Raw genomic sequence first — 22,399 nt, 5'->3', positions numbered from 1 at the left:
TGTCACAATGGAAAGATGAAGATTTTTACATCCACTAGGGTCTCCCTGTGTTAGTAACGACAATACCCAAAGACTAATAAACTAATAAACTAGTTGTGTGTGAGGTGCTGTCTGTGTGTGTCATGTTAGACTGTAACCTGGGCTGGAAGCAAACTGAATGATGTTTAAAGTGTGTGTGTGTGTGTGTGTGTGTGTGTGTGTGTGTGTGTGTGTGTGTGTGTGTGTGTGTGTGCATGCGAGTGCGCGCGCACGTGTGTGTGTGTGTGTGTCTGTGTGTTTTTCCATTTATGTCACTGCAGCCACAGCAACAGAAACACACAGCACCAACTGTGGAAAACCTAGCAACAGGGGTTGAACACATTAACACACAAGCGTGCAAACACACACACAGGTTTTTCTGCATTACAAGGACACTTCTCCACAAGCCAGTTTTTGCTGTGTAACAACTGAAAGCATCGGCATTGGAAGTGGTATTATGGTATATATATATATATATATATATATATATATATATGTATAAAGTAAAATAGCTCAAAGAAAAAGAGTGTGTCCTTAATTAAATAGGTCATGTTATAACACTTTAAGAATTTAGAAGTCCAACACCCAAAGTGAAGACTTAAAGGCTCTAGGAAATACAGCTCAAAAGTATCTCACCAAATGACTCAGGGTGTTGGAGGAGTGTTTGAAAATTTTGAGGTTATGGGTTAAATCCTCAAGTCACTCAGACTTCCAAAGGATAGACACAAAAGGTCGGACAGTCCACTGTTGTCAAGATAGGAATGTATATGTGTGTGCATGTGTGTGTCAGCCAAACTGTGCCAGCCTAGTGTTACTAGTGCTGTTCTCACCACACTCTCTCAAACAGAAAGAGAGAGCAGTTAAGGAGACAACAGGTAGGTCAATGTTTTGTCTTTTAATATGTATTTCTCCTATAAAATATGATACAAATCAGATACAATGTGATGAGGAGATGATAAACTAAATTTGTCAATACACAAAATTTAAATCTTCCTTCCCTATTGACTTTTTTCAGGGAATTATTTGGAATAGGGCATTAATCCCTGACATTCGCACTGTTGGTTGCTTATGATTTTGGTGATTCAGGAATTTAAGCTTATTCTACTCTTCTACTCTGAAAGAGGACCAACTAAACTGAATGCTTGCTGATTCATGACTTTCCCTGGAAGTTGTGTTTTTCACTCTCAGTCCTCCTTTAACAAAATTATGGAGCAATCTTGTAATAATGTTCATTTGTTTCTTCCCTTCTTTCATGCGTTATCTGCTGTGATATATATTCAAGGCAACATTATCCATGTTGGATGAATAACAAGATTTTGGGTGAAGAATCTTTAAGGAAGTACTACTCTGTAGAAATGCCTAAATGATATATCTCATCATAGTCTCAGTACATTCATATAATTGTAATCCTGTGTGTGTACAAGATTTAAAAATGGCTGACAGCAATGCACGTCACTGACCCTGGAATCATTTTCAGGACATCATGTGACCCTGGATTAAGTGCAGGTTCTGTTTTATGCTGTGTCACATGTTCAGTAGGTTTAGATTTTGCTTATTAATATATTTGTATGTGTACACTTTACATGAGGGAAAGCATTCTCATTTGTGAACACAAGTGTCTCCTGAGCAGATTTTTGATCATATTATAAATAAGTAAAACAGTATCATTATGGAGCCATGAATGTAGCTGATATAGATGGAGAATATTGATTTAAAAAATGGAAAATGCACTTGGTTCATGTTGGTTTTGGAAAATTTCTTATGGTTATGATGTACTGCCTTTTATGGATAACAAGAAGTTAAATCAAGTGACCAGTCAAGAATGTAAAGATGTGAATGAAAAATAAAATTTGTCAATATTATTATTATGCCTCCACACCGGCAAGAGCCAGAGCCAGAGGCATATTTGTTTTTGGGTTGTCCATCCTTTTCTTGTGGACATGTATCTTATCTCATTCCACTTTGACTTCTTCAAATTTGGTACAATTGTTCACTTTGACTCATGGATGAACTGATTTGATTTTGGTGGTCAAATGCAGTTTTGGCCTTGTGAACACAGTATCTCTGGAAAGCCTCCAGGGATTTTTTTCAAATTTGGTAAAAACATTTACCTTGACTGAAGGAAGAACTGATTAGAGTTTGGTAGTCAAAGGTCAAAGATCAAGGTCAGTGTGACCTCGCCAAACACCTATTAGCCATTACTCAAGGCTTCACTCAGCAATTATGACAACATTTCACACAACTGGTTAATATCTTATATGATTTATATAAACAGGGATGTAATCTGATACTAGACTAAGATGGAGGCATACAAATGTGAGGCAGTAATTCTTGTTAATTGAAGAAATCATTCCTTAGAATAAAAACATAAACATACCTAGTCAAGAACGTTCATTGGGGGGTGGCCCGATGGCAGAGTGGTTAGGGCGCGTACCACATGAGCGGATGCTCTTACCAGGTGAGCGCCGGCTCGACTCCTGACCGGTCGGACTCTTTCCTGCGTGTCATTCCCCCTCTCTCTGCCCCTTTCCTGTCACTCTCTACTGTCTTGTCAATAAAAAAGAACGCTCATTGGGTCATGATAGTAAGTTTGATTGTAGTGACTTCATCATAGAGATAAATGATCCTGTGCAGTGCCTTTGACAGACAGTGTATTCTGATACAAGATACAAGGAAAAGGAAAAGGAAAAGGAATATTCCACAACTGCAGGATCATCAACACCCTCTGGATCATCAACATGCATGCCTTCTCCTCATTCATGCCATCAACATCCAGCCATCTTATTTCTATACCCAATACCCTTACAGCTGGACAGGCAGGTTGCCAGTCCTTACACAGTCCACAGTCCTTACACGCACATACTGTAGAAAGATGACTTAGTTCACAGATGCCTTACACTCATGCAACTGAGAGTGGCCAATTCTACTGCAAGATTAAGTTTTTATCGTCAGTATAAAGCATTGTCATTGTTATCTTGGAATCTATGAAGTAACCTAATGAATCCTCTCTGACTCAGCTGTCCTCCAGGACAACATGACATCATGAAAGATTTGTCTCTCTCCTTGCTGAGTCGGGGGTGTGGTCGATTTGTCTCATCCAACAAAAACACATGGAGACATGATGGACGGCTGGAAGTCTGCTTCACACCACAGGTACACACACTCACAAAGGCTGTAATAATTCCAGTGCACTAACAGTAGGCCTTTAGTATATTGGCATTTAAATACACACTACTTTTGAAGTAGCAGAGTACTGGTCAGAGTTTTTATTTGCTGCTGGTTAACCAATTTTTATAAAATACATCTGTACCAAATCTTCTCACGTGACCACAATAGTAACCAACCAAATGTCCATCCATTCAGCCATCAGTCAGTGATTCCATTTATTATATAATCAATATAATCTATCAATCTACCAAAAGGATTACTACATCTGGAAGTCCCAGGAGTCTCTGCTGCATCTCTCCAACAGTGGCCATCTGCTTGTGGAAGCAGAGTCAACTCTTCCAAAGACTTACAGCACTCGTCGGGGGCCACTTCTGCTGTACTCCCAGGTTTGTGTGTATGGCCTTTAGGTAACAAGGGAAATTTGGCACAGTTAAAAAAGCAGACAGAGCTGCCAAACTTCTTCTGAAAATGTTATACTGAGCCAACCTTTACATACAGAAATCAAGAATTTGGTTTTAAGGTTGATTTTTATCTCCCTTCCTCTGTCTCCAGGACCTGGTTACTGTGGAAACCAATTGTGGGTCAGAGACTGAAAACAGGAAGAAGAGGGTTGTCCGACGGTACACTCAACAAGTGGAACAGCAGCTGAGCACCCTAAAGGAGCTAACAGCAGCCATTTTGAGCTACACCAACAATCAGGTAGGTGGAATAGAGCAGGAATAACTTCTCTAGGTACACTGTGTGTATATACATATGTATAGGTATATGTATTTCTTATGTTTGTAGCCCTACATCAAAGGAAATATTTTGTCTGTGTGAATTCAGACCACTGCTGTTGATAAGGGTCCAGGTTGACAATATTTACCAACATTATCAGTTTGTATTTTCTTATGAAGTGAAGCTCAATAATTCAATATTTCTTTTGTATTAACATTGATTCAGTAATAATAGTAATAATCGTCATCATCATCATAATCATAATGAAAAATTTATATAGCACTTTTCACTTTTATATCGCTTTTCAAGAGATGTAAATAAGGGGTGAATAAAAGGACAGTCAAATATGACAATACAAATAGCTATAAATCAGGAAAAAAATAAAAATAAATTAAAAAAAAGAAGAAGAAGGAAAACAAGAATAACTAATTGTAAAAAATGCGAGAATTAATCAAAAGCCAAGTTAAATAAATACATTTTCAGCTGTTGTTTCAAGATGTTCACAGAGCCCGGGTCTCTTATAGTTCTTAGCAGGGTATTCTATTGTGCGTAAAATTGTGCATATCTAAATGCCTTAATGCTGTGTAATTTGGGAGTTTCACAGTGACAGACCTACTGAGAATTATGACATGACTTTTCCTCTCTACAAAGCTTTTTAGCCTGTTTTAGGCTGCTCATTGTTTTGGTTTTAAGGCACCTTTATTAATTAGTTCAGAAGCAGTGTTCTCATTAGCTCTGTTCCTAGCAGCTGCAGTTATTAAACTGCTCACAAAAAGCTGTCATAGCTGGATCTTCTTTGCTTAACTGTTATTTATTGGTCATTTTCCATGCTTTGCTAGTAATTGTTGTTATTATTATTTTGATATTTAATGGGATGATTATCTTGCTCTGTGTGTTGTTTGTGTGCTTGTGAACTACAAAAACAAAAAAAAAGATAAGTTGTAAGTATTTGTTGTGTGTTTGTCAGCTTGTGTGTGAGTTCTTCTGCCCTGTAGTAATCAAAAACAATCTTTAATGTGTCTCTTTCCTCCAGTATACCTCTTCCCAACTCGCTCCACCCCTCTTTCCCCCTCTTCACTTCCCTCCAGTTCCAGACCGTCATTGTCCCAATCCTCTGCCCATTTGTCCAACACAAGCACAGCCCAGACCAGAGTCACTGGTTCAGTTGAACCCACAGTGGCTTCCTGCGGAGAAAAACACTGAACGGGAGAATCAACCTGAAGGTAAAAAATCAACAGACAGACTGATGGGCTGATAGAGACTATTATGGTTGAAGTTTCAAAGTCCAAAAGGTGGGGGGTTTAGTAAATAAATGAATAAATAAATAATCAATGATAAACTGTGCAAGCCGCATGGAAGATGGAGATTGGCCAAGACTTTTGCAGATGCTCGACAGCCGTGCACACTGCTGTTGTGTTCACTTGTTGACAGGAAAACTGAATCTTGAGGGGTGAATATGTGTTTCTGGAGGCATTTAATGACCTGTTATGACAAATATTGAGGGGATGTAACTCCCCACCATGGTTATTACATGCTCAGAGTGATGTATTCCTGATGATGTAGTCTTCATGATAAAGTCCTACTTTGCTTCTTGTTGAAATAAAACTAACCTAGTAGAACGATAAAACCAATTTAACTCACGCAGACCCACTAAAAGCAACACAGTATGGTTGTATCCTAAAATTAACCCTGTCTGCAGATAAAGAAGAGGAGCTGGGCAGCAGGAACAAAGTCAGGTTGGATCTTTTACTCCAGATACCATGTACCTCCAAGACTCCAACTCCACAGCCTTGGGTACACTATATAGCAATCACCCCCGAAGAACCAGAAGAACCTCAGGTGACTTGTTAATGACTGGAGCAACATCTAAAGATGTTTGTTAATGCTCCTTTATCTTTGCAAATGTATGTGAATTGTCTTAATTATTCATTTTTTAGTAATTTCAGTCGTTGCACTTTCTTACCAGCTGCAGACTTACTTAGACATGAGTCTGCAGACTACTGAAAGTTCACACCACACTGAAATACGCCACCACAATACCGAAGGGGAGCTTCATCATCCAAACATTAACTATGTCCATGACGTGGCAGATGATCGAGGATGTTCCATTCAGAGAAACATTGGGACAACCGGTGACAAAGGCTACGATGAAAGATCCACAAGTGGGAACAGGCATGTGAGGATAGGTAAAGTTGTACGTTATACATATTTTATGAATATAAGCCATGTACTTACCTTCCTTTTCAGTATATCAGTTAAAAGCTCTCTAGTAAGACTATGTGGAGCAGAGAAGCAGTCAAGAAGCAACACCGAGCCCGAAACAAATGCTACCTCAGGTATCTCAGGTATCGTTGATAGTAAAAGTACTAGCAGTAGTTAAACTAAACTTTTTACCTTGTGCAACATGATGATAGCCATGATGCTCTGATCACCTCCCCCACAAACAGGCCTACTCCTTCCTCCTCTGAATGTGGGACACTCAGTCTGTTATGGACCCTGCTGGGAGAAGACAGACAGGGTAAGGCAGCACTTTCAAGAACTGTTTGGCGTCTGTCAGACAAAAATACAAGAGTACAGGCTTGCATCTAAGAAAAGACTAATCGGAGGCAACTGGACTATGTTGTAGATACTTGAAATCTCTCATCCAAAGGCTTCATCAGTTCTGATTGGCTGATGAGGAGACCCAGGTATTTAGGCAACATCCACACTACTATGTTTTAGATTTAAAACACATCACTTTTCTTACATTTTCGACTGCCATCCACACTACTCCAAAGTTATTGAGTGCCTAAAACAGAAACTTTTGGAAACACTGCTGGCCCTGTTTTAGTTTGAAAACTTCAGGGTTGCCTTGTAGTCTGGATGAACAAAAATGAGGAATTTTGGACCAATGACGTAGACACCCACAGTGGCTCTCTGATTGGGTCTTATAAGCTTCGACTACCAGTGGTGAAAGCGACATGGATAACAATATTACTGACCTTGTTGTCTTTGCTAGAATCTGTTCATTTTAACGCTAGATCTTCATTTGCTGTTCTTACTTCATTGTATGTCCTGCAACTAATCAACTGCTGAGTACACTAGTTCACGTATGCCCAGTGTATGCATGTGTTTTCAGGTGTGATGATAGTATGGACGGAGATTCTTTCTGATATGGAGCTAAAACGGCCGTCTCTACATAGTGTTTTACAGTGAAAACATAGTAGTGTGGACACACTCTAGTCTCTGTGGGGTTGTTTTCAAAGCCATCACTGTCATTTGGTTCATTAATGCCCCTGGTTTGATTTAATGACAGTCACTGGCGTTGTTAGGGTCACCTGAGGCCAAGTGTAAATGACAATATGTCATATTTGTAGGGCCACCTCCTCAGGCCAAGACTCAGCAGTTTACCTACATCTGAAGGATAAGGACACCCCTTCAATGACAACCATGTATATATTTTAGGTAGGGAGGACAGAGGGTTTAAAAGAATTGTAAAGGAGACAATCTATTTCAAAGTACAGAAATCCTCCCTCAACAGAGGAGGTCTATGACACCACTTATTCCCCACCTACAGTGTTGTCCTTTCATCTCTTCCTCGGCGATTTAACAGCCATTCACACTTGGCCTCTTCTCTTTGATAACCATGACCTGGATGACTGGAAAACTTTACACAGCTTGTGGTATTACATTATCTTTTAGCAAAACTTCCAATTAGCAGATATGCCTCTGTTGAATGTTTCAGCTGAGATGGGAGAGCTCAGAAAGTGTTGAACACCATGCACAGCACCTACCTCCCATAGCAGAGAGCCGCACTGTTGCCCCTGCACGAGTGGTCCAGGTTCAGACCCAGCAGGATGTCCAACCGCGAGCAGAGAAAGATGGGTTTCAGTCCCAAGAAAGTCTGAATAGACTCCATCAGCAGGCTTTGATTCTACCCCTGATGTTTCCCAAGAAGGAGGGTAAAAAAGTCACACACACTGATTCAGTTGAAAGATAGATTTGTTTTGTTTTTCAGGCATTTAAGGAATAAGACTGGCCTAGAAAAATATCCTATATTTATGTCATATTTGTCATCAAATTCACAAAAAGACCAAAATCATTAATAAATGTCCAGCTGATTCTATAGACTCATTTACTCTCATTCATTATAAAATGCGGTGAACTGTCATTAACTGAGTTACTTGTTTTCCCTTTTTTGACATCTTGACGTTCAAGTCATGACAGCAAAATTATTTTAGGGTTTTAAAACCTCAGTATTCCATTCTTATCAGTCATAAAATTGTACTGTTGTAGTACATGAGCTTTGATGTCTATCAAGTTTTTCAAGTGTCAAAATTCTGAGTGTGTAAATTTATCCACTATTTGATACCCATGAAAAAATTACAGTTGGGGCACTCTTGCAATTTACTGCTCACTAAAATAAACTCTTTTACTTTTCATTCTAAATAGGTCATATGTTTGTAAGCTAACATGTCAGATATGCTAGCTAGTGTAGTTAGTCACAAGAGTTGTTCCTGGCAGTTACATTTTTTATTTAGTGATGTGTAGGTCTCCACTTTGTAAACACTTACATTGTAACTAGGCTGGGTTTGAACCTAGCTTAGTTTGAGGAGCTTGTGCAACTGGCTCCTTGTGCAAGCAGCTCCTGGTGAGTAAAACCATTAAGGACACAAAGGTTGTAAAACACTGAGATCTGCCAATATTTGCTATATTTAAAATGATAACTTGAACTACCTGCCTGTGTATAGATGCTGTTTTATATTCCCACTCTGTGTTTCAGAAGAAATGAGTGGGAAGCAGAGAAGAGGAGGAGAAAAAACAGAGAGTCGGTGGTTTAAAAAACAGAGAGCAGGGAGGGGAGGAGGAGGAGTAGGAGGAGGAAGGTTACCCTCTGAGAAAGGCTCTGTGGTTCTGCTGGATCCAGGAGCAGGTACGGCACACATACACAGTAGAAGCTGTCGTCACGGTGTCCATGTTTTGATTGTTTTGTGTTCTGTATTAGCTCAGTTTCTAGTTTTTTTAATGTTTGGTTGTTCCATTCTCTCTCCTCTTTGTGTGTTCTCATGTTGTTTCTTCTTTAGTCTGTTAGTTCTTCCATGCTAAAGATTTTATTAAATCATTTTAAAGATGTGGAGATGCTGATGTTGATTGAACCCAGGACCTCAACCGCTGAATTACCTTCTTAGACAGATCAAATATATTATCAATTTTCTTAATTACTCAGTACCAAACAAACAGAGACACATCCCAAGCAATACACCCCAGTTGAAGATTATATTCTCTCTATCTACTCTTACACCCTGTTCTTTCCTTCAGAGCCGCTGCCTCCAGTTGGGGTCCTGGGGTGTGTTGCAGGACGGAAAGGTCCGGGGAAGCAGAGCTCTTTAGCCTTCTTACAGAACCGACTACTTGACCTCCAGGATCCCTGTGAATCCAGTGATGCTAACAGGGGTGTGGTTAGGGGCGTTCTACCGCTGGAGCTGAGAGGTAATGAGAGCTAAACCACTGTGACTGAGCATGGTCCTCTAGGTATAAATTATATATAAAATGTATTTTACTCGCCACAGTTTCAGCTTTTGAAGTGACTTAGATGAAAACAGTCAAATTTTTGCCTCGCTTGTTATTCCTAACTGTGAGTTACCTATTTGTTGGTTTTATGGATAGTTACTAGCTAGCTAATGCTAGCTAACTGCGTTTTTGGCAGTTACCAAACCGCTCTCTGGACTGGAGGGGAGCTGTACCTGATTTGCATACAGGAAAACCAAGACGTATTGCAGTCAGATTTGTGATTTGGCCAGTAGAGACATACCATATATGCAGCTAAATGTAAATGAAAGTGTCGTAATAATAGCTAATAATAATAACTTTATTTGTATAGCACCTTTTAAAAACAATGTTTACAAAGTGCTTTGACAGAAATTAAAAGGTAAGGATAGTCAAAAGCAACAAATGGAAGACAAACAATATATTACATTGGAAAGAGGGAGGGAGTAAAAACACACACACACATCCACATGCACGCACACATGCATGCAAACCCAGTAAGAACTGTACAGGACACTACAGAGATAATCAAGACATAAGTTAAAAAGTAATAAAAAGAAAAAGAAAATAATTCATAAAAATAAAGTAAAAAGTAAGAAGACGAGTAAGGAGACGACATCACATAAAAGCAAATCTGTAGAAATAACTTTTTAGAAGAGATCTGAAAGAGGTTTACTGATTCAGCTAGACATATTTCCTTGAGCAGGTCATTCCAAAGTCAAGGTGTCATGATGGTGTGGTCACCTTTCAATTTAGGCCTTGACTTTGGAACAGTCAGAAGGGCCCTGCCCAAGGATCTAAGGCTGCGTACTGGTTCGTAAGGGGTCAACAGTTCTGTTATGTAGCTTGGGGCTAGGCCCCATTGCACTTCAAAAGTGATCAATAAAATCTTAAAATCAATTCTAAAGTGGACAGGGAGCCAGTGAAAGGAAGCAAGGATTGGGGTGATGTGATGCCGTTTGTTAAAAACAGTAAAAAGCCTCGCTGCTTTATTCCAAACTAGTTGGAGGTGGGATAGTGGCTTTTTGTTGATGCCGGAGAGGAGGGAGTTATACAAGTCCAGTTTTGAGAAATCTTAAATCTTATCCAGATTTTCACCAAGTGTAAAAGGGGCCTATGTCCTGTTTGACTTTCTCACTTCAACTTAGCTCTGCATTTTATGGTATATCCAAACCTCCCTCCTTCTTGTCTAGCAACTGTCCCCAGTGTGTTCCCACACTCCCATGTCGCCTGACTTCCACACCCACCTGCTCCTCCTCATTCCCTGATCAACCTCACCACTTTACTCTCCTGTCCTTGTTTTATCATGTGCACCTGCATGTTCAGGATTTCTGCCTGCTTTTAGATTTTGTCTGCTTTACTCCTCCCTTTTTGGACTCACTGACTGACCTCATGTTGCCAGCTAGTTTCCTGAATCTAATTAATCTTACCTGCTATGGCTATGAGTTCTGCATTTGAGTCCACACTAGATTTGCTAGAGAAAAAATCACTAGAGAAGAACTTGGAGTGTAGATGTGTAGATTTTAGATCTTTGAGTTCCTGAGATTTTTTTGATCTTTAATGAAACTGGAGAATCCAGGAAAATATGTGAAAGTGACCTCTAGTGGATTTATTACAATAGATTACAGTTCTTCACAATGACCATTACATGAAACCTAATGATATGAAAGTTAATGTTTAAAATGTTACTATGCATATTTGGTTACTCATCTCTACCCAGCTCTTCCCCTCCTTTTGATAATTACATTAATTCAAGGTGTGAGAAATGGTAATGTTACACTTTCATTTATCCATCTAAGGGTCCATGTCTCCATGTCGTGAGAGTTGTTGTACTGTCAGATTTGCAGAATGGTAAATCAGTTGGCAGCCTGCTCCTCGGTCCTGACGGAGAAATCATTCAACTGTCACTGTATGACAACAGCCAGGGCCCCTCCCAGGGTGATGATGATGCACAGCAGCAAGGTACAATCAGTGTTCAGCTGGAGGAGAGACAGGCAGATTTCAAATGTTTGAACATAACATTACAGTGAGGTGGGGGCTTGAAATAATTATCAGTAACTCTCAGTAACTTTCCCAGCTCTACAGGTTTTGTCTTCAGAGGGAGAGACGTTACCATGGGTGATTGTGCTGCAGTCTGAGCATACACATACAGGTTCAGACACACACACACACACACACACAAACACATTCTTGTGGTCGTATGCCAAGTTGGAGGGGTGGGTGCAGTATGCAACAATAAGAGAGACAGAGAAAGGAGGAAACACCCTGATAGCTTACAACACTGTGTTGAGCCAAGTCAGATGCACATCTCTTGAGATTCAGTGATTTAAGTCAGGCAACTAATTCAAAACCAAAACTGAGTGACTGAGTGAGAGTTTGTATCTAAGTAAGAACAGAAAAAAAACATAATTAAACGCAGTTTCAAAACTTGTTTTAGAAAAATTTTTTAAAAATCAGTGTGAACCACATTTACGCCCTTAATTCAATGCATGGTGTCATGTCCACCATTGTACGTACGCTTTCAGTCAGACAGTCAAAACATCAAATATCAATTAAGCTCTCCAGGAAGTAGTCACATTTTATTCACTACAGTAGTGAAGTGAGCAGTGGTGAAGTTTCCAGCTTCAAGTCTCACAAATGTCCTTTTTTGACATTAAAATATTTCACAAATTGGAGTATGTAGTGGGATAAACTGGAACAGGCAAACATTAAACAATGTCAGAAAGCTCACACTCTTCTCACCTGTCATGAAGCAGATGAAATAATAACTCCACCACCCGGTGTAGAAGAACTGGAACTTTTCAGCTAAGTCTCACACAGTTCTGCTCACAGTGCCAGAACAATACTGAGCATCTGTAGTGGAAGTCATGATATTTGGGGGTCAAAGTTAAATTTAGTTGAACTTTGGTTGTAATCCTTTGTGGAAAAAATGGCATACTGCTGTGGTTCACACAGCTACGACTGATTATAATGATAAGTTTCAGGTTAAAGCTCATTGAAGGTGGTGCTCAGGGGTGGACTTGTCTAACAAGTCTCTTGTGGAATGTATTTGTGTTGGCTCGTGTTTCATTCTCACACAACAGTCTGTGATCATACCACTGCATCCGTCTTCCCAGACCAGACATAATTCAAGAATTAATCTATATTAATTTAAACATGATTGTTAACTTGCTATTAGCTTCCCTTTGCAATTTTGTAAGTTTCAATAGACACTCTGAGCCACTTTCCTGAAATCACTGTTAAGAACTGTTGGGACTCTACCTCCGACGCAAGCAAAGTGACCTCCTCTCTAATAACTCTGGTTGCCACAGTCATGACTCTCTATCACTTTCTAGATCAAACAGCATAAACACAGCAGTCAGACAGCTCTGCGTGCAGCAGTTCTTTCCACTGGCCTGCTAACCTTACCAACCCGGTTCCCACCTGGGGACGTGTTGGAAGGCTATAACCTTCTGGTGGAATTCAGCACGCTATACTTATTTTAATGTAATTTAGACTTAAATTAGAGTTACAAACCCTGCCTGTGTCCTTATCCTGGCTCTGCTGTTTGGTCATTGTATATGTGTGCAGAAGGAGGCGTGGAGCTGAACACAGATGATGTGGGTAACACCCAGCACCATCAGCCCATGCACCAGGTGAGTTGGTGTTTCTCAACTGACCTCGTGAAGGTGCATGTGTTAGCCTAGCTTAGTGTAAAGCCTGGAAGCAGGGGGAAATTTCTTGCAGCGCTCTATCAAAAGTGTAAATTCAGAGCACCTCTTCATGAACATACATGTCTTTATCTCCTTGTTTTTTTATGATTTTGCTCGTTGTGTATCCAGAGAACAGAAAGTCACATATCTGATGGTCAGTTTACAACAGGGGAGCACAGCTGCAGCACTGAGCAGGTAGGTTACAGCTCTATATCATTCAGTCAGTACAGGTATAAGCACTACCACCTACTACCATCATTATAACATCTTCATAGTACAGTATTCATGTTGTGTCATATTATGTGTTTTTTTATGTTTTGGGTTGTCACATTATTTCATTAATATGTTATATGTTAGCATTTGTCCATATGTTTGTTATTTTTTGTCACACTGTTTCACCAATTAAAATAAATGAATAAATAAATAAATAAAATCCCATTGAGGCAGGATTAACTGTAAATGTGGAGGCGTGAAATTAAATATTCACTGTGCTAATCGTTCTGGACAGCATATAACCATTGGGAACTTACTGAATATGGTCTGTAATGGACGTGGATGTTATGTATGAAGAAGCCACAAGAGAAAGCCTCCCGTGGGGGCAAGGGATAGTTGAAGGGGAGCCATGGAGGGCTGCATTTTATCATACTCCATGGAGTCACAACTCAGTCAAATCTGTACATATACACATGAAACACATACAGTATTGATGTAATACAGTTTGACTTACACTTCCTAAAATTACTAAGCAGCACAGGTAAGATTAAAATCATGTGTGTGTCATGTGTGATTTCTGTTCTCCAACCAGCTCTTGGATCTTCATAGTTTGACGGGCACTAATGCGTGTTCACCCACTGGCCTCACTGACAGAGGTAAAACTCTACTTATCGTAATTTCACTTTGAATTTAGAATTTGGTCAAAGCTTTTTGTTTGTTGCTCCAGCGACTGTGAGGCAGAAAAAAACAAAGAGTGCAGTGGCCTCAAGAGGAACATGGAAGAAACCAAAGAAGGCTGCTAAAAACTGTGTTAGGATGCCTCCACTGAGGGAGTGGGTGGGGAGAGAGGAGCCAAGAGGAGGTGACGCACAGACAGAGGAGGAGGGTGAAGAGGAAGAGCTGGCCATGGCTGGACAGACTAACCATTTGTCTGGATCACACCGACCAGGGTCTGTATATTCACTTCTGACTTGATTTCTTGATGTTAACTGTAAGCTTCATTTTTTAGGGTATTCCTCAGTAGATGGTGACTCTGTTTTTTGTTTTTTGTTTCTTTGTTGTTTTTTTGTGAAAGTCAAAACTAATGGGCTCATATTTGTTAGTGATTTCTTATACCATTTTTGGTTTTCAAAAGCAACGAATGAAAGTGAGAACTGGGTCTCAGCCTTTCTTTCTTTTGTCTGTGTGTAGCTGAAATGAGTTCCCCAATGATTCTGAAACTCTTAATCTCAGGTACTAAAGCCCTGTTTCCTTAAAACCAATGCAAATGTTATAATTTACTGAATTACTGAATACTTTAATAGGCAAGACCAGATGTTTCAATGAGAACGTTGTAAGTGATTATTTGTCCATAATCTCATCACACCCCTCAAAACCTGCATGGTAATTAGAGTTTCATTAGCTGTACAGTATATGATCTCTAACCCATCAGTCCAGCAGATGAACATGTGACTGGACTCAACTAACACTGCTTCCTTAGTCCTGTTTTCTATGCAGGGCAAAGGTTGTTGCTAGAATCATTTTTACGTCTTCAAAATGAACATGTTGAGTCACGTTTTTGTTTTGAGTCCCACACCAGATCGTCTACTGACAAATGGACTTGCACTTATATAGCACTTTTCTCAAAGCACTTTACAGTACTTGCCACCATTCACCCATTCATTCATACATCACATCCATACACTGATGGGTCAGCCATCGGGGCAACGTGGGGTTCAGTATCACGTGGCTTGAGGAGCTGGGGATCGAATCACTGACCGTCTAATTAGTGGTTGACCCGCTCTACCTCCTAATTGACAGCCTACTCAAACACTGAATGATTTTTATTTATTCATTTGTTTATTTATTCATTTATTTAGTCCTTTTTTGACCCAACATGATAGTGTGAAACATTTTGAGTCTGTCTAGTTGATCCAAATAGAAGCATTAGTATAAAGATAATGTATTTCACAGTCAGCAGAACATCAGCCCAACTGAAGCACCAACAGAAAAAGCTGCAGACAGAAAGAGGAAGAATATTAGGAGGCAGGACGCAGAGGGAGCTGCAGCGACATCTCGGTGAACCAGAAATACTCTCAAACTGTTATAGGATTAAAATATTACAGACTCATTACTCACACACACTCCCATGTCCTCCGTTTACTTAGGAATGGGGAAATGAAAACAGTGAAAACTACTGAATCAGATGGACAGAGGACATCCAAGACGAGCAAAGAAGGAAGACAGCAGAGACAAAAAGCAGAAGGCCATTCTCAACCAATCAGGAGGCAGAAACAAGAGGAGAGGACGAACAGAGATGAAGCAGAGACTCAGGACCATCATGCTCTCTCCTCCGTGGTGAGAGCTGACAGACTGTTCAATTTTCTACTGACATTCACACTCAAGCTCAAGCTGTGGCAGCCTGCCTCCAGCCTGTTTGAGGAGAGTATATTAATCTTGCAGAACATCATGAGATTGTTGACGTTTTTAAGCAGCTATGAAATTAAGATATGGCTAAAAGCATTAAATATATATTAATATGCTTATAGAGTATAGTTAGTTGTAAAGTTAATAGTAAAGTCGTTAAATGTAAATAATATGAATGCACAGAAATATCAGAAGCATAGGAACATGTGTAGCCATCGAAATCATTGCAAAAAACGAGATGAAATTATTGTTTACATACTTTCCTGTCAGTCAACTGCTGTAATCACTGCCTTTCAGAAAAACAAAAGAAGAGACGGGGAAGGAGACAGAGGGGAAGTGAAGATAAATGGGGAGAGAGAAGAGCGAGAAGGACGAGTGATGAGCCAGAAGGAAGTGTCTGCTGGGAGGAGGAGGAGGAGACAGAGGCTGAAACACAAAGAGTTAGTTGTTGGTAAGATATATTGAAGAAGCATTATTTGGCGTCCATATTGTTACATGGTCGAATGTGGGCCATCAACATCTTTAATATGTTCAATTGGGCCATAAGGTGGAAAACGTTGGGAACCACTGTTCTAGAAGTAGAAAGAGGGTCAACTAAAATGTTATGCACAGTGAACACTAATTTGGTGATTTGTAGGTGAGAAGAGAGGTGAGAGATGAAGGTATTCGCGACCGCATGTTATGTCCTTTCTTTTGCAATCCTGACTAGTTTTTTTCAGTTTCCTTTTATCCTAACCCTCCTTCCTTTCTCACAGGAAACCAAGAGGACCCCCTGGAAAAAGAGGAGGTAGAGATCATCCAGGAGATGGAAGAGGAGTCTCAACTGAAATCTGCCAAAAGAACATATGCAACACAAGAACACAGCAACAAAACAAAAACCCATTCAGAGGAAGACACAGAAACAGACCATCACTCCACCAGCGACGAACACAGCAGCGTACGATCAGTGAGTTCACTCAGGTCCTCTAATGCTTCGTCCCAGTTCTATCGGAGCAGCTCAAGGAGGTCTGCCGCCTCTTCCTGTGAGGGGGCGGTGCCAGCCAGCGCCATGGGTCTCGCTTCAGCATGTGGCCGCCTGTCGTCATGTTCAACTGTCATGGTAACGGACGAACAGCTGATGTTGAACCCAGTAAAGCCAGAGGTTGGTATGAAGCACACACACATGCAGCATTTTTTCATGTGTTTGTAACCTTTCTAATGCTGTCTGAATGATAGTTTAACATCACTGATTATTATTACATCATTACTGCCAGTGCCAGATGCCATAATTCTTCATATGTATTTCTTTCCCCTTATTCTACTCAATATATTAAGGAATGGATTGTGTCATGCCTCCAGCTTGTCAAGCACGTTAAAAAAACATTAAAAAGTGGTGATTGATTTCAGTCACTGTGCTCATTTAGACTCTGTGTATGTGCCCCTGTGTGTGTGTTTTAGTTGTCCAGGTCCAGAAGGAGTCAGGCGGAGGAGGAGTCTGCAGCTCTGCATCTGGCCCAGCGAGCAGAGAGACGGAGGCAAGAGGTGGAGAGGAAGAGGAGGGAGCGGGAGGAGCGGGAAAGGGAGCAGGAGGAACGGGAAAGGCAGCAGCAGGAGAGGGAGCAGACGGAGGAGAAGATGAAGAGCGAGCTGGAGGAGGAGAGGAGGAAGAGAGCTGAGGAGCTCAGGTCCTACTTTCCCTCAAGGACACAAGATTAAAAAGATAAACACCCCCTGAAGTCCTGTCTGTGTTGACCTGCAGTGGTCTTCACACCTCGCTGCAGTGAAATACAGGTGTAACCCCAGGACCCTGTGTCAGCACAAATGGGTGTGGTTACAGGTTCAATAAAGTGCACTACTAACCCCACAACAACCACTCAGAGGTGAAGGGAGTGAGTCTTGCAGCTAGAGAGGGCAGCGGAGCAGCAGCTCTTTTCAGTCTAGTGTTAGTTTACTCTTTGAAGGATTGGATCACAATTTCTTCAATTTGGTCTTACAACAATAACTGGGAACCTATGTGATTTCTTGCTTTAATCATTCCTACTGTTCATACTGGCCAATCTCTGGAACACATTAGGACTGCATTGGGACAAAATCTCCAGACCTCGTCTGTGCAAAAAAAGTTTTTCAAGAAAACAAGAAAAAAAAACTGAGTAAAAACACTGCAACTTTGGCTGATGGCCACTTCATTTGATTGACTCAGACTGCTGAAGCCTTGTGATCATTTCTGATCAGAACTAGAGTATATTTGAGTATGGATGGAGGCCTGTGGGTTGAAGTATGTTAGGAAGGGATTGTTTAATGTCCAGTATGAACAGGAGGAATGCTTATAGCCAGCAAAAGCACATTTATTGACAATGTCTGTTGTTTTAAGACAGACATAAAAAACTGTGAGCTGTCCTTTAATACAGGAATCATGTAGTAATCTAGTAGCTAACATCCTCTTGTGCCAGCTTGTTGACAATGCAGAGTCCTGGGATTACTGGAAAGATCCCATAGCATAAAACTGCAGAGCAATCATTAACTGCAAAGGAGCTGGATTCTGCTGAAAGTAAAGTGATCAGCTCTAGATGGTCTGACAAATCATAAACTGACTGCCAATCAAATCTATAGTGCAAAATCAATTCCTCGTTGTTGAGGGTGTCCATCAGGGTCCTGGGATGTTTTCATCCTCTTCATTTATTACCATTAACTCAGCCATGTGGAGTTAGGATACAATCAGAGGTACCTTAAGTTTTTTTTTTTTCCTTAGTTTGGTCACTAAGGTCTTCTGTGCTTTTTGATTGACTAAATCTAGATAAGGAGAAAACTGTAAATACTTAAGTACACATTTTAAGGAAACCTTAAAGAGAAGACTTGAGGGGGGTTTGTGCATCTGTTTTTATTTTAAGGAAGTCCACATCTCTGTGTGAAACCTGTTCACTGCCACTTCACTCATATTCAGTCTCCATCTCCAGGCAGAAGAAGCTGGCAGAGGAGGAGGAGAGGAGGAGACACGAGGAGGAGGAGCAGGAGCGAGTGAGACGGGAACAGGCTCAAAGAGAAAGGGAGAGGAGGATGCAGGAGGAGAGGAGGAGGCAGATGGAGCGGCTCCAAAGGATGAGAGAGGAGGAGGAACAGAGGAGGAAAGGTGAAAGGACTCAGCAAGTAAAAAAGAAAGCAAAGGGAGGATAAGGGAAGGAGGAGAGAAAGGACAAATAGAGGAGGAAGATGGAGGGTTGAGATCCATCCATAAAAAATGAGCCAACATGTGGTTAAACAGGCCCCTGCTCAGTCATATCACAACCACGGTCACAAAGTAAATAAACATTTGATGACATAGAACTTGTTTTGTCATTGGGTTGATAGTGTAAAATTGATTTAGTGTATTTATTAGTATTTCCTCAGAAGTTTCATGCTGGGTTAAACATGACAAAGCTGATAGGTTGTATTTCCATTTCAGTTTGTTTAAAGGTCTTCTGGCTCAGTGTATAGAGAAATTAATTCTTCTTAAGACTTCATCAAGTTTCCCCACATCTTTAATATAAACTATATACCAATACTCAGTTTGAATTCCCTGTATTCATTTGGATTGTTGTTTAAGCCACAGTTTGACTTCACACTTTTACTAAACATCTGATAAATGTTGACATCACATTGGACATTGGACAAGTTTTAGATGACACAGTTTCACTTTTGAAAATGTTGTCACTGTACTGTGTTTTTGCTCATTTATGATGTCACCAAGCAATTCAGATTTCTTTTGAGGTTATGTTGCACTTTTATTACACTTTTATTGCATCAATCCAGTTAAAATATATTTTTTAAAAGTACTATCCAATTTGCTGCTAGTAATTTGATTTTGTTTTGCTCCTTTCAGCTGAGCTGGAGCGTTTGCAGCTGGAGGAGCAGAGGAGGCAGGAGGAGGAGAACAAGAAGCTCCAGGAGATGGATGAGAGTGAGAGGATAGAGTACCTCCGCAGGAAGGTGGAGGAGGAGGAGGATAGAAGGAAAAGGGAAGAGGAGTGTAAGAGGATAGAAGAGGAGGCCGCCATGTTGGCCGCAGAGGAGGCCAGGCTGCAAGCTGAGCTGCTCGCTAGGTAGATATGAGTCTGTCACCTTTAACTGGGATTATTATAAATCCATGTTATTATTGTATTCTATGGCAATAATTTCATGTCACCTCACAGCAGTTTTTGCATTTCCTATGATTTATATTTCCAGAGGGGGGAAGACTATTTATTGTCCTTCATACAGCTGCTCTCTCATTCTGTCCCACCTGCAGAGAGATGGCGCAGTTGCAGCAGCAGTTGGCCTTTAAAAGGGGTCTTGTTTTGGAGGCTGGAGGTCTGGAGAAAACTCAGGGCATCTCCAGACCGTGGATATACTCTTATTTTACCTTGTTACAGGTACTGGGTCTAAATCCAGCTGAGACCACGACCTAATGGATGAGTGGGGAAAGATTTTCTTATGTGAAATGACTCAGATTCTGGGAGATCATTAAATCACCTGATTTTGTCCATCTGTCATAAAATCTGATTTTAGTGAAGTGAAGTTTAAAATCATATTGTTCATGTATTCTTTGCTTTTGTTTTGGATTTCACCAGTGTCTCTGTGTGGCCTTCTCACCATGACCTTCAGCAGAACTTCGATACTTCTTTCTTCATATGGAGAGACTAAAGTCAGGTCACAGTTACTATAATGTCACTATTGATAGATAGATAGATAGATAGATAGATAATGTATGAATCCCTTGGGGAAATTCAAAAATGTCTTTTAACAACATAAAGGTATAAAGCATAAAGGATGCATTAAATATTAGTCCTTTACTGAATACTAACGGGTACAAAATAATTTTAAAAAATCACAGTCTTACAACACACTAAGAAAACAGAAGAGATAAAACTTATATCAAGCCCTGTGATGGATTGGTGTCCTGTCCAGGGTGTACCCCTCTCTCACCCACTCAGCTGGGATCGGCTCCAGCCCCTCTGCAACCTGGTTTGGATAAGCAGTATAGATAATGGATGGATGGATGGATGGATGGAAAACTTATCAAAACATATCATATATATTTATATATTGCTTGCAGTAATGAATTATAGAACTGTCAAGTACTTTCACTGCATGATAATTAAAGTTTTAATATAAAAAAATGTTGAAAAGCATGTCTATTTTTTGACAACTTGAGACCATATATCATTGGATTTAGAATAGGTTTAATGATTAGTCCATACATTGATAAAATCACACACAGCTCAAGTGGAACAAAAGTCATGTCAAACCTTTGACTGATCAGGTTATAAAAACAGGCAAAGACAAAGCTAAGGAGAGAAACTAAATGCGGAGTACAGGTATCAAAAGCCTTCATTTTGGTCTCGTTGGAAGCTTTCAAACACACAGCCAAAATCTTTACATATGTGAATGAAATGAAACTGAGGGGAGCAGCCACAGTGAACGTAAGGCCAAAAACCAGACCATGGAGATATGACATGGTTCTGTCCGACGAACAATAAAGTTCAACTACAAGGTGGCTGTCACAAGACACTTTGTTGATAACAGTCCCACAAAACTTTAACCGGATAGTAAATGACAGCAAAACTCCAACCTCTGTAAAACAAACTATCCAGATAACTAGTATGACAATTTGTACTGTTAGTCATTATGACATAGTAATGTAAAGGTTTACAAATACACACATATCTGTCATATGCCATTATTATTAATGTTCCAAATTCGATACCTACATATGTGTGAATGTTAAATATTTGAAGGAAGCAGTGAACGGCAGAAATTTCATGGGTCTCTGACAAGATTTGTGCCATCAAGCAGTGCAACATAGATGTGCTGCCATATATTTCATTCATAAATAAACTACACAGGAATAGAAACATGGGCTCATGCAGATTTTTGTCTAAATAAATAATGGTAATAAGAAAAATTTTGGCTAAAATAACTGATATGTATAATAGCATTGACAGGGTGAAATATAGTGCCTTGAAGTTTCCTATGTTACCATACATAGACAACGCAAACGACACAATCTCTGTTGAGTTCTCCATTAGCCCAGTTTGAGGATGTGTGGCTGTTCAAAGATCACATTTTTGGTAAAGGTTGTTCCATACTAGAACATTTTATGACAGTCTGTATTTAGAAGCATGAACAATGTAGAACAGTACAGAATAGTTAGTTGGTAGTTCGGTGTAGTAAGATCTTGGATGTCCTCCTCCTCCCTCTACTGAGACTATCACAAGCAGCTGCTGAACTTTATACTCAATTCAAATGATAAGCACAACAAAGCACCACTAAGATTCTTCTTATTTCACCACTGAATAGCACAGTGTTTGGATGAAAGTATACATGTTACGATAAATGATACCAGATTAAGTTATCTTGAGGAGCCTGTGAATATTCTCATTTGTCCAGGTCATAGGATCTCAAAGGAATTTTAAATTGAAAGCAACTGGACTTGGTTATTTGTCTAGGAAAACGTTTCACCTCTCATCCAAGAGGCTTCATCAGTTCATGCTCGCATCTGACCAGGCTGGGACTGGTTATCTTTGAGTTATCTTGAGGAAAATATTGAGTCTGGATTATGTAAAACCATGAGTCAAGATTATTAATCAGATTAAGATTAGTTGAAAATTTAGTGAACATAGTCTGGGATTCAGTATCAACCACAACCTTATCTCTGTATTATGTTC

The 22,399-nt window shown here is 40.1% G+C and overlaps 1 protein-coding gene across 9 annotated transcripts; it reads left to right on the top strand.

Annotated features, from left to right (window-relative positions):
• The first annotated feature begins 790 nt into the window (after positions 1-790).
• On the top strand, positions 791-20,843 carry LOC139623897 (uncharacterized protein KIAA2012 homolog). Of its 9 annotated transcripts, XM_071482563.1 has the most exons (26): positions 791-893; positions 3,036-3,171; positions 3,441-3,572; positions 3,739-3,885; positions 4,937-5,126; positions 5,603-5,742; positions 5,870-6,089; positions 6,174-6,248; positions 6,351-6,421; positions 7,628-7,844; positions 8,666-8,815; positions 9,202-9,372; positions 11,269-11,391; positions 11,507-11,581; positions 13,000-13,064; positions 13,251-13,316; positions 13,927-13,990; positions 14,062-14,284; positions 15,288-15,392; positions 15,482-15,671; positions 16,038-16,191; positions 16,496-16,881; positions 17,178-17,404; positions 18,674-18,846; positions 19,576-19,795; positions 19,981-20,842. In XM_071482563.1, the coding sequence occupies exons 2-26, from the start codon at positions 3,061-3,063 to the stop codon at positions 20,138-20,140; spliced, it is 3,855 nt and encodes a 1,284-aa protein (XP_071338664.1). In that variant the 5' UTR covers positions 791-893; positions 3,036-3,060; the 3' UTR covers positions 20,141-20,842. The 9 variants fall into 9 exon arrangements, with proteins under 9 accessions (XP_071338664.1, XP_071338645.1, XP_071338680.1 ...); XM_071482544.1 differs by having other exon boundaries at positions 5,876-6,248; XM_071482579.1 differs by lacking the exon at positions 6,174-6,248.
• The last annotated feature ends 1,556 nt before the right edge of the window (positions 20,844-22,399 follow it).

This window comes from Trachinotus anak, unplaced genomic scaffold, assembly GCF_046630095.1.
Source record: "Trachinotus anak isolate AG129_WGS33_773 ecotype Australia unplaced genomic scaffold, CSIRO_AGI_Tana_v1 ptg000001l, whole genome shotgun sequence".
Taxonomy (NCBI): Eukaryota; Metazoa; Chordata; class Actinopteri; order Carangiformes; family Carangidae; genus Trachinotus; species Trachinotus anak.
Note: the sequence above shows the minus strand (reverse complement) of the source record. Positions and strands in the feature narration are given on the sequence as shown.

What these genes read in the sequence shown, in the direction of transcription:
- LOC139623897 (XM_071482527.1), top strand. Translation starts at nt 3,061, where the DNA reads ATGAAAGATTTGTCTCTCTCCTTGCTGAGTCGGGGGTGTGGTCGATTT. An exon ending in TGATGATGCACAGCAGCAAG is followed by an intron (nt 11,392 to 11,506) that starts GTACAATCAGTG and finishes TAACTTTCCCAG; the next exon opens with CTCTACAGGTTTTGTCTTCA. An exon ending in GGAGCTGCAGCGACATCTCG is followed by an intron (nt 15,393 to 15,481) that starts GTGAACCAGAAA and finishes CCGTTTACTTAG; the next exon opens with GAATGGGGAAATGAAAACAG.